The 14,606-nt window shown below is 44.0% G+C and overlaps 2 protein-coding genes across 3 annotated transcripts in view; both read right to left on the reverse strand.

Annotated features, from left to right (window-relative positions):
* The window catches only part of Gnal (G protein subunit alpha L), a 143,938-nt gene that overhangs the window by 18,795 nt on the left and 110,537 nt on the right, over positions 1 to 14,606 (reverse strand). The window lies entirely within an intron of this gene.
* Chmp1b (charged multivesicular body protein 1B) lies at positions 639 to 3,336 on the reverse strand. The gene has a single exon (XM_032885459.1). It carries the CDS (start codon positions 3,031 to 3,033, stop codon positions 2,443 to 2,445), a length of 591 nt encoding a protein of 196 aa, XP_032741350.1. The 5' UTR covers positions 3,034 to 3,336; the 3' UTR covers positions 639 to 2,442.

Here is a 14,606-nt window from a genome sequence, read left to right on the forward strand (position 1 = left end):
GTTTTGCTGGTAGCTTTGAGTTATGTTTTGACAACAAATGCCCCAGGAGACTGTTGTTATGTATTGCAGGGAACTCCTTCACTAATGATTACATATAGACCAGGTTAATAAGGTCACCAGAGGAGACTGGAACTTACATGCGTTCCCCTTCCTCTGCCCCCCAAATCAAAGGTAGTAGGAAGAAAAGCAGTTTGGTTAGAGTGCTCTGGTAACACACTTCTGGGCCTTGCACTAAAGTAAACTAACACAAGAAAGTTGAGTTTGCACATCAGTCTGTCTGTTTTTTCTTCCCATTAATTCTAAAACTCCGTTTAGAAAAAAACGCTGTTTCCACAAAGAAACATTCAGATTAAGAAACAAGGCTCCCAGGGATGTATTAGAAAATGCCATGCTACCCAGATAAGATAATCCAGGACTGAGGACAACTTTTGAACCAAATCTATCCTGAGTTGTTTTTTCTCTAATATCTTAATAGTCACCCCTCCCCTCTTCTGTGGTGCTGGGAATCTGGCCCAAGGTCTCATGGATGCGGCATTCATTCTGTTTCTATGCTGAGATCCATTTATCCAGTTTTCATGATTTAAAAATTCAAAACTGCATCCATTCCAAAAGCGAGGAAATAACTCATGGGCCTGTAGTACTTTTGAAAATAATGTTTATGGATCATATAAATGTACATTCATGTGATATGAAATGAACATACTTCAAGAAAGTTTAAGCATATATAGCATACTTCAATCTCACAAAATATAATGTGATGGAGTTACTTGCAGTATAAAATTTACCAAGGAGTCAATCCTGAGCTATTTTTTTTAAAGCTGTAATTAACCAAGGTTTTCCAGGAAAGAGGATTAAGGCATACTGTATTCATTACACACCCGAGTTAGCATAACTGTGTATATAAGAAGTCACATGTCTGCTAAAGGACCACTGAGAGAGGACACTGGGCAGTTAGATGTCCCTTAGGGCAGACATGAAAAAATGTGTATATATGCATGTTCATGTACACACATACACACATACACCACACACACTCCTTAACTCTGAGAACCAATACTCATCAGTGTACACTTATACTTTTTTCATTAAACACTATTTACCTGGGAAACCATACTCTAATAATGAATTTTTCAGAGTTTTACAGAGGCTCTTTGTCTGAAACATTGCAATACTCTTAACGGAAAAAACGAAACAAAACGAAACTCAGGAAAAGGGGAAACTGGATAAAAGGGAACTTTGTAAGTACTTAACTTAGGTTAATATATATGTCAAGCAAACACAGGTTGTTCTCTGTGATTTGAGGACAGGAAGAAAGTAGGAGTTGCTTTGCTTCACACCCGAGGCTATAAAGGAAGGCAGATGCAGCTGGTGGCTTTCAGCCTCTCTTTCCTTCTAATCCCATCTCAATTCCTTTCTTCTAGACTTCTAGCTGGCTAAATGTACATTTAAGTTTTATATATCTATAGCATTAAGTTGTGCTTTTTGAGGTTTTAAAAGAGTTGTTTTAAGACAAAATAATGCAAATAGAACTTAAAAAATGCTGTTCTAATTTTATTTATATGTTTGGTTATCAAATAAAAACAAAACCTATTATTACAGTCCCAGGGCTTAGCCAGACCAAATCAGCAGTTCTTTGGCAATGTTTGGCATGTAATAGGACTGTCATGTTGATGAACATGATTTTGATCAGGAAACTATTAAAGGTTGACTTTTATTAGAAAACAACTAGAGATTATCTTAATTAGAAACTATCTTAAGCTGAAGTCTTCAGAACTCTTGGCTAGAGTTAAAGAATATAAACAAAAACATTTAATTTTTCCTGCTAATAAACGAAGTTACTTGGCATTTTTTCCCAGTTACACAAACTCCATTAATACATGAACTAACAGAATGTAAAGAGTATTCTGCAATAATCTTCTAAGATAACTTTAGTATAAGTTATGAGAATAAATTAAGTCAATTGCAGTCGTTCTTTGACGGCAAAAACAAAGAAAACCAAATGATATACAGAAAGTATTTCCCACCGAGTAAGTTGAAGAACGTGTTTACACATTTGTTACTAAACTAAGTACCGATTCCTCCTTTCATTTTTATGCGCCGCTTGTCAGTCTATGTATCATCAACCACACTAAACTTCAGTCTGATAATTCTAAGTGAAAACGGAATACACGAGAGCTAGAGTTCTGCTGATTTTTTCCCTAGATTTATGTAGAGCAAATGAACCAGTTCTGTTAAAAGGCAGCTATAAAAATACACATCATCATAAGCTATAAAGAGTTTTAAAATCCAGTTAGAAGTGGAGAAAAACTGGAATTTCTTAGCGTTATCTGGAGGGGGCTGTAGGTTCTTAGAAGACTGTTCGGCATTCTGGCACAATTCTAGGACATCTCTCTGTAAAACACAGAGAGCACGTCCACAGGAAATCTCGGACTCGTTCGGCGGTCAGACTTGATCCCGAAGGCGGGCCAATCTCTGGGACAGTTCATCTTGCTCAGCCGAAGCCACGCTCGTTCCCACGGAACCGGTCTGGCCCTGAGGCAGCTCCATGTTGAGATCGAGGCCCGCCTCATCTGCCATTTCCTGGAGCAGCATATCCACTTGGTTCTGGGGAGTGGTCAAAGTCGTCGTGTTGCTCATCGTGTCTTCCATTTGCTGAGTCTGGACGTCCAGGGTCTCAAACTGGTGTTCGAATTTGTCCATCAAAGCTGAGATCTTTTCCAGATTCATAGTTTTCAACGTCGCGTCCATCGACTTAACCACACCCGCCATGGACTTGGTCACTTTGCCCATCGTCACTGCAGTCTGGACTCTGGCAGCGACCGCATCCACTCGTGCACTCATTCTCAAGAAGTTCACCGCTTGATTCTTCTGGCGGATGGCATTTTCGGCGTGTATCCTCGCAACTTCCATGTTGCCCTTCTGAATGGCCTTTTTAATTTTGGCCTTTTCGGCCTTTTCTTCCTTGTCGCATTTTTTGGCACTCCTGTTCAGTTCTTTGGCCGCGAATTTCAGGTTGAACAGATGTTTCTCCATGTTGGAGAAGGTCGTGGGGTGGGCCGGAGCGAAGCAGCAAGTACACCGGCGCAAGGAGGTCCACTCCCGGCCGGCGCTTCTTTGTTTTGGTCTCACTTCCTGTATCTACGCTGTGCGGCGCAGACAGTGACGTCAAACTCTGCGCTGGGGCGAACTGATGGGAGGGCTGTGCCCGAGTGACGGACAGCCCCGGCCCCGCCCACCTAGGCGCCTGTTCCTTTTCTACCGGAATGCTGGCTTTTTCCGCGTAGTTTCTAAAGCAACTAAACTAGGAGCGAATTCACAAAACTTTTGTTTGGGAATGTAGCTACAGAAGAAGACGGAATGTGTCCAGATCTGTGTGTAAAAAATATCCAGGCTCCAAACTTGGGCAGTGTCTTAGTCAGGGTTCCCTAGAGTGTCAGACTTTATGGGTAGTCTCTATATAGTATGAGAATCGGTTGATGACTTACAGTCTGTAGTCCAACTCCCAACAATGATCAGCAGCAGCCGTGAATGGAAGTCCAAGGATCTAGCAGTGGCTCAGTCCCACGAGGCAGGCAGGCAGGCAGGAAGAAAAGAGAATCTTCCTTCTTCCAATGTCCTTATGTAAATCTCCAGCAGAAGGTGTGCCCCAGTTAAAGATGTGTACCACCCTGCTTGTTCATGGGGCTTGCTTTGTCCCAGGTGATCTTGAACTCAGAGATCTCCCTGCCTTAGGCTCCTGGGATTCATAGCCACTTTGCCTCAAGATCTCTATACCAAGATCCAGGTCAGAAACTTGTATCTCCCGGCTTCAAGGTTGGGATCAAAGGTGAGCATTCCAATTCTGGATTGTAGTTTATTCCAGATATCGTCAAGTTGACAACCAGGAATAGCCCCGACAGCCAGCTTTGGAGGGGTGTTTGGGTGCTGGGTTAAAAAGCTGCAAAGTAGCTACTTCCCCGGAACTCCTCCAGCCCCAGCTTTCTTTACGCATAAGGGTAACCCGAATCCATTCCAGAAGACAAAAGCTGTCCAGGGCCTGTGTCTTGGTCTTTGCTTGCAATATGTGCAGGAGCTCAGATGCCTCCTTCCTGATCTAACTCCTTGCCCTGGCTGTTTGCCCAGTTTACAGGAGAGCTGGCTGGCATTTGCCATCCCAATCCTTCCTGTTCCTGAGCAACGAAAGGACCCGTCTTTTGCTGGTACAGATTTATCTTTCTAGTGTTTTATAAATATCCAAGATGCTTTGCTCACATTGAGTTCTGACAGGTTATCCGCCATCTTAGATTATGCAGGAGCGAATGGCGAGGAGGGGCAGAGACCCACACACGGGCACACATCAAGCCCGTCACTGCCTGTGAGGAGCTTTAAAAATACATGTTGGCTTTCTGTGGCAGCGATATGTGCTGTAGCTTATCCTCTACAAACATCCCTCCCACACAGCCCTCACAAGACAGCAGAAGGCCCACTGCCCTCACGAGTTAGCAGAAGATACTGAGGAAGTGAGCAGATTCTGTTTAGAGATTATTTTAGTCCAGGGTCCTGCATCATTCATGTGATAGCTTGTCAATCAGTCAAAGTGGACCTGTGCCACAGGCATTTCCTCAGAACAAAGCTCTTGGCTATACCATCGCTGCCTGAGACAGGGCACACAGGCTTCTGTACTCCATAGGGCAGATTTTGTTTCTCTGCCCATCAAACCAGACTGCATAATGGAAACTGTTCAAGATTTGTGTCACCTGACTAAAGTAGAGATTGAGGGCAAGGGACTGCTTCCTCACGCTTGTTTCTACTGAGGCCTCCCTCCCCCATGGAGCCTTCTAAGGTCCCCTACTGTGGGGCAGCTGGATTCTGTAAGGTTGCTATAGCATGGAACATATGTCTGGTTCACATCTGTTATGACATTAACTACTGGATAGTAGGGAGGATTATTCTGCTGTACCATTGCAAGTGGGTACAGACAGTGTGTCTAAGGACGTTTTATGGACCCGGAGTGTGACTGAGGAGTTGGGACATTACCCTATACAGTAAACTTAGCACTCAGCTCCCATCCCAGCAAAGCTCTACCTCCAAGGGAAGCTTTTCTATGAATGTCATATATTAATGTATCCAACGTGAGAACAGAGGGTGTTTTGAGCTTCTCTACTCACCCTCAGCCTACTAGCTCCTCCCCCTTTAGATCTGGCCTTTCTGCACTCTTTCCCTTTTCTTTTTTCGTGATCATGGTGATGGAACCAAGGGCCTCATGAATACTAGGCAAACACTCTAAACTGAGCTACGTCCTAGCCAATAGCTTTCTTCATGACAAACTCTAATTAGGTGGGATGGTTTGGAATACAATCATGGCAAACTCTGACAGATGGAGCTAATGACAACCACTGCTTATTAAATTCGTAACTGCTAGGCATTGTTCAACACTTTCCATAAATAAGTTCATTTTACCCTCACACAGGAGTAGGGAGACTCTATTAATAGCTCCAGTATTCAGGCAAGGAAACCTAGGCATAACTTGGCAGAGACCACACCTTTGGTTAGGTGTTGACATCAGATTCCCTGGATACCCCAGAAGCAGTGACAGATCAATGGATAACAAGAACAAAGAAATCTTGGGGCTGAGGGTGCAGATCAGTTGTGACAATGCTTGCCTATCGTCCACAAGACCCTAGATTTGATCCCTAGCACCAAAACAAACAAACAAGCAGACTAGGTGCAGTGGTGTCCACCTGTAATGCCAGCACAGAGAAGGCTGAGGCCGGATGATACAAAACTCCAAGCCAGCCTGAGATGCTCAGTGAGACTCAGTGTCAAAAACCCAAACACAAGAGTAACAAAACAAATGGTCATTGCTTATCCTACCAATATAAATTGACCCCCTGAGCAATAGTCCCCTTGAGAAGACTGATGACTGGAACCAATTACAAGGTTAATGTAGGGTGTGGAACAGGCACTAAAAGTCACCTGCACTCAGTGAACCACGATTGGCCACTTCCCAGTGGGGGAGGAGTCCGGGGACCATCTACCCAGAGATAGCAGCTTGGCACAGGAAGAGAAGGCTGACTCTGTCCTTGGCAGGTGCTCTCCTCTCCTTGAGTACCCTGCTTCTTCTTTTCCATGGATACCCTCTAACCCAACATGACCTACAGCAAAACCTCCCAGGCACACCCTTGTGCAGCAAGTGTTTTAGTCTGTTCCTGAGACTGTCACACAGCTGCCTCCTTGGCAGTAGATAATCTGTGAAATAAGACCACCTCCGTCCTAATCCTTATTTACATACACCTCTGTCCACGTAGGTGTTCGAGTCAAGAGTCTCAGTAGTTACCTCTGAGGATGCTCTTACCATGTCTGCATCCGGCAATCCGTTCTTTACATTCCGCTCAAGGTCGTAGTCTCTAAGGTCTGTTTAGACCGGCATGTGTTCTTTCCTGTGCATCCAGTTGGGCAAAAGGGTGGGGCATTTAAAATATAATGTGTGCCTTCCTGTGAATGTGGTAGAGCTGTGCTGGAATCTTCTAGTCCATCTTGTATTCCACAAATATTTACTGATTCCATTTTGCAGCTTGGTACAGTTTAGTGTAACGGAAATTCAGTTGCTTCTCTGTGATTGACATGCTGGTCCATGTCTTTACTCCACATATGTTTCCTGAGCTCCAGGCTAAAAGAGCAGCAGAGGGGACAAGGATAGTAGGCAAACCCGAGCGATTCATGATATCTTCGTAAGTAGAATGTTTTATTTTCCATAGGGCTCAGGGGTGCTGGTCAAGCATTCTCAATGAACTTAGGGAGGGAGGCAGAAGTGTGGCCATTTCTCTCTGGGAACCACCAGGAAGAGCTCAGGGAAGTGATTTGAAGAAATAAATGGATCCTAGGTCCCAGCTAGTAATGGGACCTGGAGCTTAGTATAGTGTTGCTTAGTACCAGCAAAGTCCAGAAAATAAAAAAAGCAAGACCTGTCTCCCTGCACCTACACCAATGTCCCAAAAGCACCATTCACCAGTAAGTCACATGGAGAAAGTAGGTTTGCAGAAGTGATTAGGATGGGGAACAAAAAAGAAAAGTAATTGAATTTCCGTTAACACTAACCCAAACTGAAAAAAAAAATGTCAGTTCATTTACGTGAAGTGAAATAAGGAAACGGTGACAACAGTTTTTCATCGGCTCTGGCACCTTGGGGGATTTTTGTTCTGTTCTTTGTTAACAGTCCAGGACTGTCTACTACAGTTTCTCTTCCCAGAAGCCCCATCTGCTGGAAGGCTTCCCAGGTCTCTGAGAAGTAAGTGCATACTTCTGGAGGGAAATGGGTATCTTCTCTTTATCTTCAAATTCTCCACGTGTGCTTAAGCTGACTGAAGAGTGACAATATTTAATAAAAAAGAAAAGAAAAGAGTCTGGTCCAAACATGCATAGGCTTCTCTTATCTTCATTCCGTAACATCTCTGTGTAACCACTCTAAAAGCACCAATACCGTACAAACAGCACGAGTCGTCTGGGGAAGATTTAGCGCACAGGAGGATGTGTACATGTTCTGTGCAAACACTTCTGTCATCTTATGACTACATAAGGAACTTCAGTGGCCACAGAGCTGGACGTTTGTGGGACCCAGAACCAGCCACCTGAGCATTCAAAGGGATAGCCACAACTGTTCTGGTCACACCAGAGTGGGAAACTGACCCTGTCGTCAATGTTAACTTCATACTAGTTTCTCAAGAGATCTGAAACATGATTGAATGTATTTACTTGAAAACAATACAAAGTTACCTTTTTTGGCAAAATGATCTCTTGGGTCTTTTCTGTCTCGGAAGATATATTTAGTCCCTGTTCACCTCTTACTAGAAAGTCATAGCAAAGCACGGTTTCTTCCTTAGCAGTTGCTGCCTGTGAGAGGCAGCCAGATTAGGGATCTTACATTATTATTCCCCGAAATAATGCCAAGCAGTAAGTTTTTATTAATACCAATTAGGATGTGAAACCAGGACACCCATATAAACAGCGGGGTCCGTAAACAAATGAAAACTGTGTTCATATTCCATGATACCATTTTATTATCATAATGGAATAATATTTATTTCTCAAATGTTGACCACAGATAGGAAGGACCCCAGTTATCATGTGATCAATGGAATTTACTACAATAAAGTTACTTCTTTCGAATAACTGGCACACGTATCAGCCTAGGGAACCCCTCTTTCAGACGGCTTTCTTCAATGTGAAATTTTTAAAGAGCAGCTACCTTCCTTACATTCTGAAATCCACTCTCAATGCTCTAAATGCATAACTGGAAGGAAGGAATCTACTTACATAAGGGATCATTCCAGCTTCTCATTGTCCTGGAGGCAGTAAATACTTCTATTGTAAAGGAGGCCTTGTAGTATAACCTCATTCTTTTCTATTTTGTGGCACTAGGGGTTAGACCCTGCCCCATCCATGCTAAGCTCACTCCCTACCACCTAGATACCAGGAGCCCCTTCCCCACATGCCAGAAAGCCTCATTCTTTTTACTCCTGAATAATATTTCATTCCACGGACATAGTGTATTTTGTTAACCATTCACCAGTTGATGGACACTGTGATTGTTCTTCTTTTGAAGGACTTTGAATGATACTGTGAGCAGACATTGTGCCTTTAACTAGGTTAGAGTTATGGGAACATTACTTTTGTATATATGGACATGGTGGACTAAGATAGTGGGGAAGGAAGGAAAAAGACCTACGATACAAACAGCCATTCAGTTGAAAATATAGACTGCCGGTGATGTGCTAGGCCACGTTCTGGGCTGTGGCGAAACAGCAGGGCAACACTAGTCAGACTTGATTTGAATTAAACTGTAAGTTAAAATGGAGAACAAAAAATAGGGCGGGAGATGGGAGAGGGGTTTAGGGAGAGTTGGAGGGGGAGAGGAGAATAGCTGGGATCATGGTATATTGTATATATGTATGAAAATCTCAAAGAATAAAAAACATTGTTACTCCCACCCCCAGTAACCTCAAGTGAGGAGTTAACACACCTAGGCGATAGTCCATCTGTGTGGAAAAGAACTTATGGAATTTAGATATATTTTTTCATATTTTCATTATACAAAAGGGATGGAGTGTCTGCATACCACAGCGGCTTCTGCTAAGGAGAGGCGATCATGCAACTGAATGGAGAGCAGTTGCAAGCCCTAGGGAGAGGCGTGATGAGGGATTCCTTGCCAGCATCTTTTAGCGATTTCAAGACAAGCTTTCATTATGGAACTACATTTTCCAGCCTTTCCCTAATTCAACCACAGGGTACCCTGACTTCAGTCCAATGGTCGGGTGTAAATATCTGCATCTGTCTCAGTCAGCCGCTTGTTGGATCTCTCAGAGGACAGCCATGCTAGGCTCCTGTCTGTAAGCACACGATAGCATCAGTAATAGTGTCAGGCCCTGGAGCCTCCCCTTGAGATGGATTCCAAGTTGGAAGAAGCTGAGGAGGAGAGCGGCCCCATAGGAAGTCAAGCAGTCTCAACTAACCCAGACCCCTGAGATCTCTCAGACACTGAGTCACCAACCAGGCAGCGTACACGAGCTGGTTTGAGGCCCCCGACACATGTACAGCAAAGAACTGCCTGGTCTGGCCTCAGAGGGAGGAAATGTGGCTCACCCTCAAGAGACTTGAGGCCCCAGTGAGTGGGGAGGCCTGGCAGAGGTGGTGGTGGGGGACATCCTTTTAGAGATGGGAGAGGAGGAATGGGATGAGGAACTGTGGGAGGGGAAACCAGGAGGGGGGCAATGGCTAGATTGTAAAAAAAAAAAGTAATTAAGAAAGAAAGAAAGGAAAAGAAAGAAAGAAAGGAAGGAAGGAAGGAAGAAAGAAAGAGATGAACCAGTTCCCATGTGAGCAAGTAAGTGGTGAAGAGGAGGTTGTGCACCACACACTCCATCCAGCAGCAGACGAGCAGGAGGCCAGACTCTGGCCTAGGCTCTGCATGTAGGATAGCTGTCATGTCCTCAGTGGTCCTCAGTGAGGCAGAAGTTTTATTCTCCAGATATTCTATTAAGGAATGTGGCGTGTTGCCACGGACTATTTGGGATTAGAGTTGGAAGATGACTGAACTGTTTGCCTTGTCATACTTCTGCATGACTCTGTGTAAAATACTTCATATGATTATAAGGCAAACGCAAAGTGTATTGGTTTCCATTTGTAACCTTCGGTGGACACATACCAGAGTATTTCAGCACAGCCTCTCCCCTAGCAGGAAAGAACTGGACAACAAACCCAGTGAATGAATAAAGTCATCTTTTAACATGCATTGGTATTTTTGCCCGTGGATGTGTAGGATTCCCTGGAACTGGAGTTACAGACAGGTGTGAGCCACCATGTGGTTGCTGGGAATCGATCCCAGGTCCTCTGGAAGAGCAGCCAGTGTTCTTAACCACTGAGCCATCTCCCCAGCACCCATGAATTAAGTCACCTTTAATCACTGAGCTTCAACTTCGCTTTAAACAATGTTCACTTCTGGCTCATTGGTAGCGATTAAAGGCTATAAATGTAAACACGAGTAATAAATGCTCCTCCAGTGAAATCGCATTTTACTTTGGACCATTTGTTCTAGCAATTCGCCACTTCGCTTTGGTGCCTGGTGTCTGCTGCCTTCCCTCTCTTGTTATAAATCCTGAAAACTGGTACTGCTTTTGAAGTCATGACCTGGAGCCAACAAAGGGACACGAGGCAGTGCAGGAGTGGGGGAGGGCAGGTCCTTGGTCCTCACCACCAGCCACATCAGCTTCTTGGCTGCGCCTGGGTCTGTGGGACACACGGTTTCATTTCTAATGAATATTAACCATCATAGCTGTAAGTTATCAAAAAGAAACTCGTGTTTTATGTTACTGATCATTTGAAGGTCTTTTAGCACGATCACCATGAAATTCCAGCAGTGCAGAGCAAATGGCAAAGAGTTTTAGAAATTTGTGATCAGCCGGGAAGGGGCCTGGACCAGGGAACCCCACTGTCTTGTCATCTTGGCTTTTATACAAAGAGTGTCTATCAAATAGAGGGATGCATGAGAACCCACTGGAGATCTTCCTGCAAGGGAGTCCTTCTTCCCAGGTACTTTAAAACATTTTCTACACAAAATCATGTGGGCTGGGGCAATGGCGCAGAAGGTTAAAAGCCTTGTCATGCTAATGTAAGGACTGAGTTTTGGCCTTCAGAACAGACAGAAAGCCTGACATGGTAGTGTGCACACCTGTCTGTAATTCTAGGGATGGTGCTCAGGGTGGGAGAAGGCTTGGAAGCTCTTGTGCGTGCTAGCCTGGCATACACAGTGGGGGAAAAAGGTCTTGTCTCAAACAAGGTGGAAGGCATGAACTGACACCCAAGCCTTGTCTTCTGACTATAAATGTTCCCAGCAGGAACTGGGGAACTAGGGAACTTGCAAGCATACCCACACATGTGCATATAAATGTGAACACACTTCTACACATTGCACATAGACCCACACAAATCTAAAAAAGTAAATTAGTTAAAAATTTTTTTGATAGGCTATAAGGCAGACATTTACAAACAGTGATGGAAGAAATGATGGACTGGGGGTGGGCTGGAGCTGAGGGACTTCTGCTCAGGTTTTATTCATTTGTGTTCTCTCCAACACACTATCGTCTCCCACAGCAAAAGAGAAAGAAAGAAACAAACAAAAAACAACGGCCCATAAGCAGGAAGGACAGTCCTAGCGTTTCAGATCTATAAAATAAATCTGAAAAACAAATGTATCTAACAACGAAGTTGAAAAGGACAGTTAAGAATAACATGTTTATCAGGGGTTGGGGATTTAGCTCAGTGGTAGAGCGCTTGCCTAGTGAGCACAAGGCCCTGGGTTCGGGTCCCCAGCTCCGGAAAAAAAAAAAAAAAAAAAAAAAAAGAATAACATGTTTATCCATCTTGGTTACGGTTATAGTTTTTGATGACTTCAAATATATAGTGGTATAGTGTATGTAATACGTGTCTTCTAAATTTTTTGTTTTTTCATTTTAAAATTACCCACAAAAGGCCAGTTTTGAAGTTGAGCTTACATAAGTGCCAATCATTTCTAGATTATTCTAAGAGCGTAGTATTCCCAGGGCTTGGCAGCGAGCCGTACAGTTGAAGTCAGAATCAGAGATGGTAGACGGGGCTGGGGAAACTGCTGGCTGTTGAGGAAGGACAGAGTTGGACTGTAGGATAGGAGTTTCCTGATTCTTCTTTTCCTTTGATAGTCTAAGAGTCTTCTCAAGCCAATTACTGAAATGGATGTGCTTCTAAATGAGCTTATGTGTTGGTACAAAGCACAGGAGCCCGCACTGGGTGGTGTTGAAAGTTACATTAAGTGAAGTCTGATTTTACAGAGATCTTCCAAAGACTCAATTTTCTCTCTCCTAAAATAGCTGTTTCCATGGTTACTTAATCACTTATTATGAGGCCTTAGAGGAAATGCATGGGGGGGGGGTAATTCAGTAGACTGTGTTTAAATGTTCATAGCAGGAACCAGGGAACTTGGAATAAAATATAATCCTTGGTGATTTGCAGTTTGCTCGGTGCTAAAAAGACATTTGTGCCAGAGTGGGGCGTTTCAAACCCAGTGGGAACGCTGATTCCCGTTGTTCTCACCCCCAGGTAGGCATGCATCGTTGCTGGAAGTGGTAGTTCCTGCTCAGGGGACATAGAAGTGACTACAGACTTAGATTAGAGGAGCGAGTTCCAGTCACTGGCTAGAGGGACACGTTTGAGGCGGCCTGGGCTGGACACTATCTCTTCACTCCATCTGGAATTTGCTCTTCTAAAGGAAAGGTGGAAGAGACGAAAATGGGGAGGAATAAACTCAAGAGAAGCCAATGTACCTATTAACCCAAAGAGAAAGCACCTGCTCAGGGGCCTTCCCCAAAGGGCGACTGATTTGAAACCAGGACAAAGGCAACTTTGGAGAAACCCTCCTACCTCTCCGAGAAGTAGCCTGAGGACATTTCTACTTCTTGTGTGCCAAACAGCATAAAGCAGATCTCAGTAGCCTCACAAGCCTTACCCGTGTGGCGCATTTCAGAGGCGCCTCCCTCTCTTTATGTATTTCAGCTTCCAGGGTGCTTCTGGGGCACACTCTGCTGGTTGACTGAGTATGAAGAGGCAGGCCTTGCAAACATATGTGCATGTCTCTACTATGTTGTTATGAACCACTGACGCACGGAGGGCTGAAGGAGGAGGCTGTAGTCTGCTGTCACTGGGCCTGCATGGTGACTGTCTACACAGAGCCAGCCCTGATTACCATGTACCTGACACTTAAAAAAAACCATATTTTAAAAAAATATTCTATTTATTTACTTTTATCTCATTGCACTGGTGTTTTTAAGACATGTCTGTGTGAAGGTGTCAGATCTTGGAGTTGTAGACCATTGTGAGCTGTCATGTGGGTGCTGGGAACTGAACCTGGGTCCTCTGGAAGAGCAATCAGAGATCTTAACTGCCGAGCCATCTCTCTAGCCCCTCCCTGCCAACATTTTTTTCTGCTTTGCATTTCTCCATCCTCTTGTCATCTTTCTTTTTGCGATGTATATGTGTATGCGGATATGTTATGTAGTATATGTATATAAAGTGTCACCACTTTGAAGTGTAGAACCCAATGGTTTTAGTGTATTCACAAGTTTATATGGCCAGCATATTAGCCAATTCCAGAACATTCACCCTAATGGGAAATCGTAATTGTCAACTTGACTGTATTCAGAATCACCTAGGAGATTGGTGAGTCACACTTCTGGGTGTTTCTAGAGAGAATTAACTGAAGGGGTGACGGTAGGTAGCACTAACAATCCACAGGCTGACGTCTGTGCAGAAGAGACTGGAAAAAAACGAGAAAGTCAATAGAAAACTGATATTTCTCTCTCTGCTCCTCACCCGACAAAAGGTGAGTGTGCCGCTCCACTGTGCCCTGCTGGTCGTGATGACTGAACTCCTTGAAACCGTGAGCCAAAACAAATCCTTTCTCCTTTAAGTTGTTCCTGCCAGGGATTTTGTCATAGCAACACAAAAGCAACCCATGTACACATCATCCTAAGAGGGTCTGCTTACCCTGAGGAGTCTCACTTAAGTCTTTCTTCCCCTCATCCCCAGTACCACCTGCAGGTTTGTCATTCGTGGGCATTCTATATACCTGGATCATTTATTTGTGACCCTTTGGGTTTGGCTTCCATCACGTAGCTTAGTGTCTCTCAGGTCTGTCCATTTCCTACCCCTGCATTAGTACTGCCTTTCTCTCCTGTTGTTGAACACATCCCATTGCAAGGACATTGCACATCTATCTGTTGATGGGCGCTTGGGTTGCTTCTGATTTTGGCTATTATGGGTAAGGTTGCTATGAACACATGTTTGTATAGATGCATGTTTGTGCTTCTCTTGGGCATATAACTAAGAGCAAATAGCTGGAACTGTAGACCAAGCCTTTTATGAACTGGTAGATTCTCATGATATCACTTTTCCTACTCTGGTACTGAAAGTTAAACAGGGCTTCATTCATGCTAGGCAACCACTTAATTAAAGCCAGTGCCCTCATTAGAGTTTTGTTTTGAACTAGGCTTTCATTAAGCTGACCAAGCTGCCCTTGGGCTCATGCCCTAGCCCTGAAAAGG

This window comes from Rattus rattus, chromosome 15, assembly GCF_011064425.1.
Source record: "Rattus rattus isolate New Zealand chromosome 15, Rrattus_CSIRO_v1, whole genome shotgun sequence".
NCBI lineage: Eukaryota > Metazoa > Chordata > Mammalia > Rodentia > Muridae > Rattus > Rattus rattus.

Bases quoted from the DNA above. Each gene is read 5' to 3' on its own strand.
- Chmp1b (XM_032885459.1), bottom strand. From the start codon at position 3,033: ATGGAGAAACATCTGTTCAACCTGAAATTCGCGGCCAAAGAACTGAAC.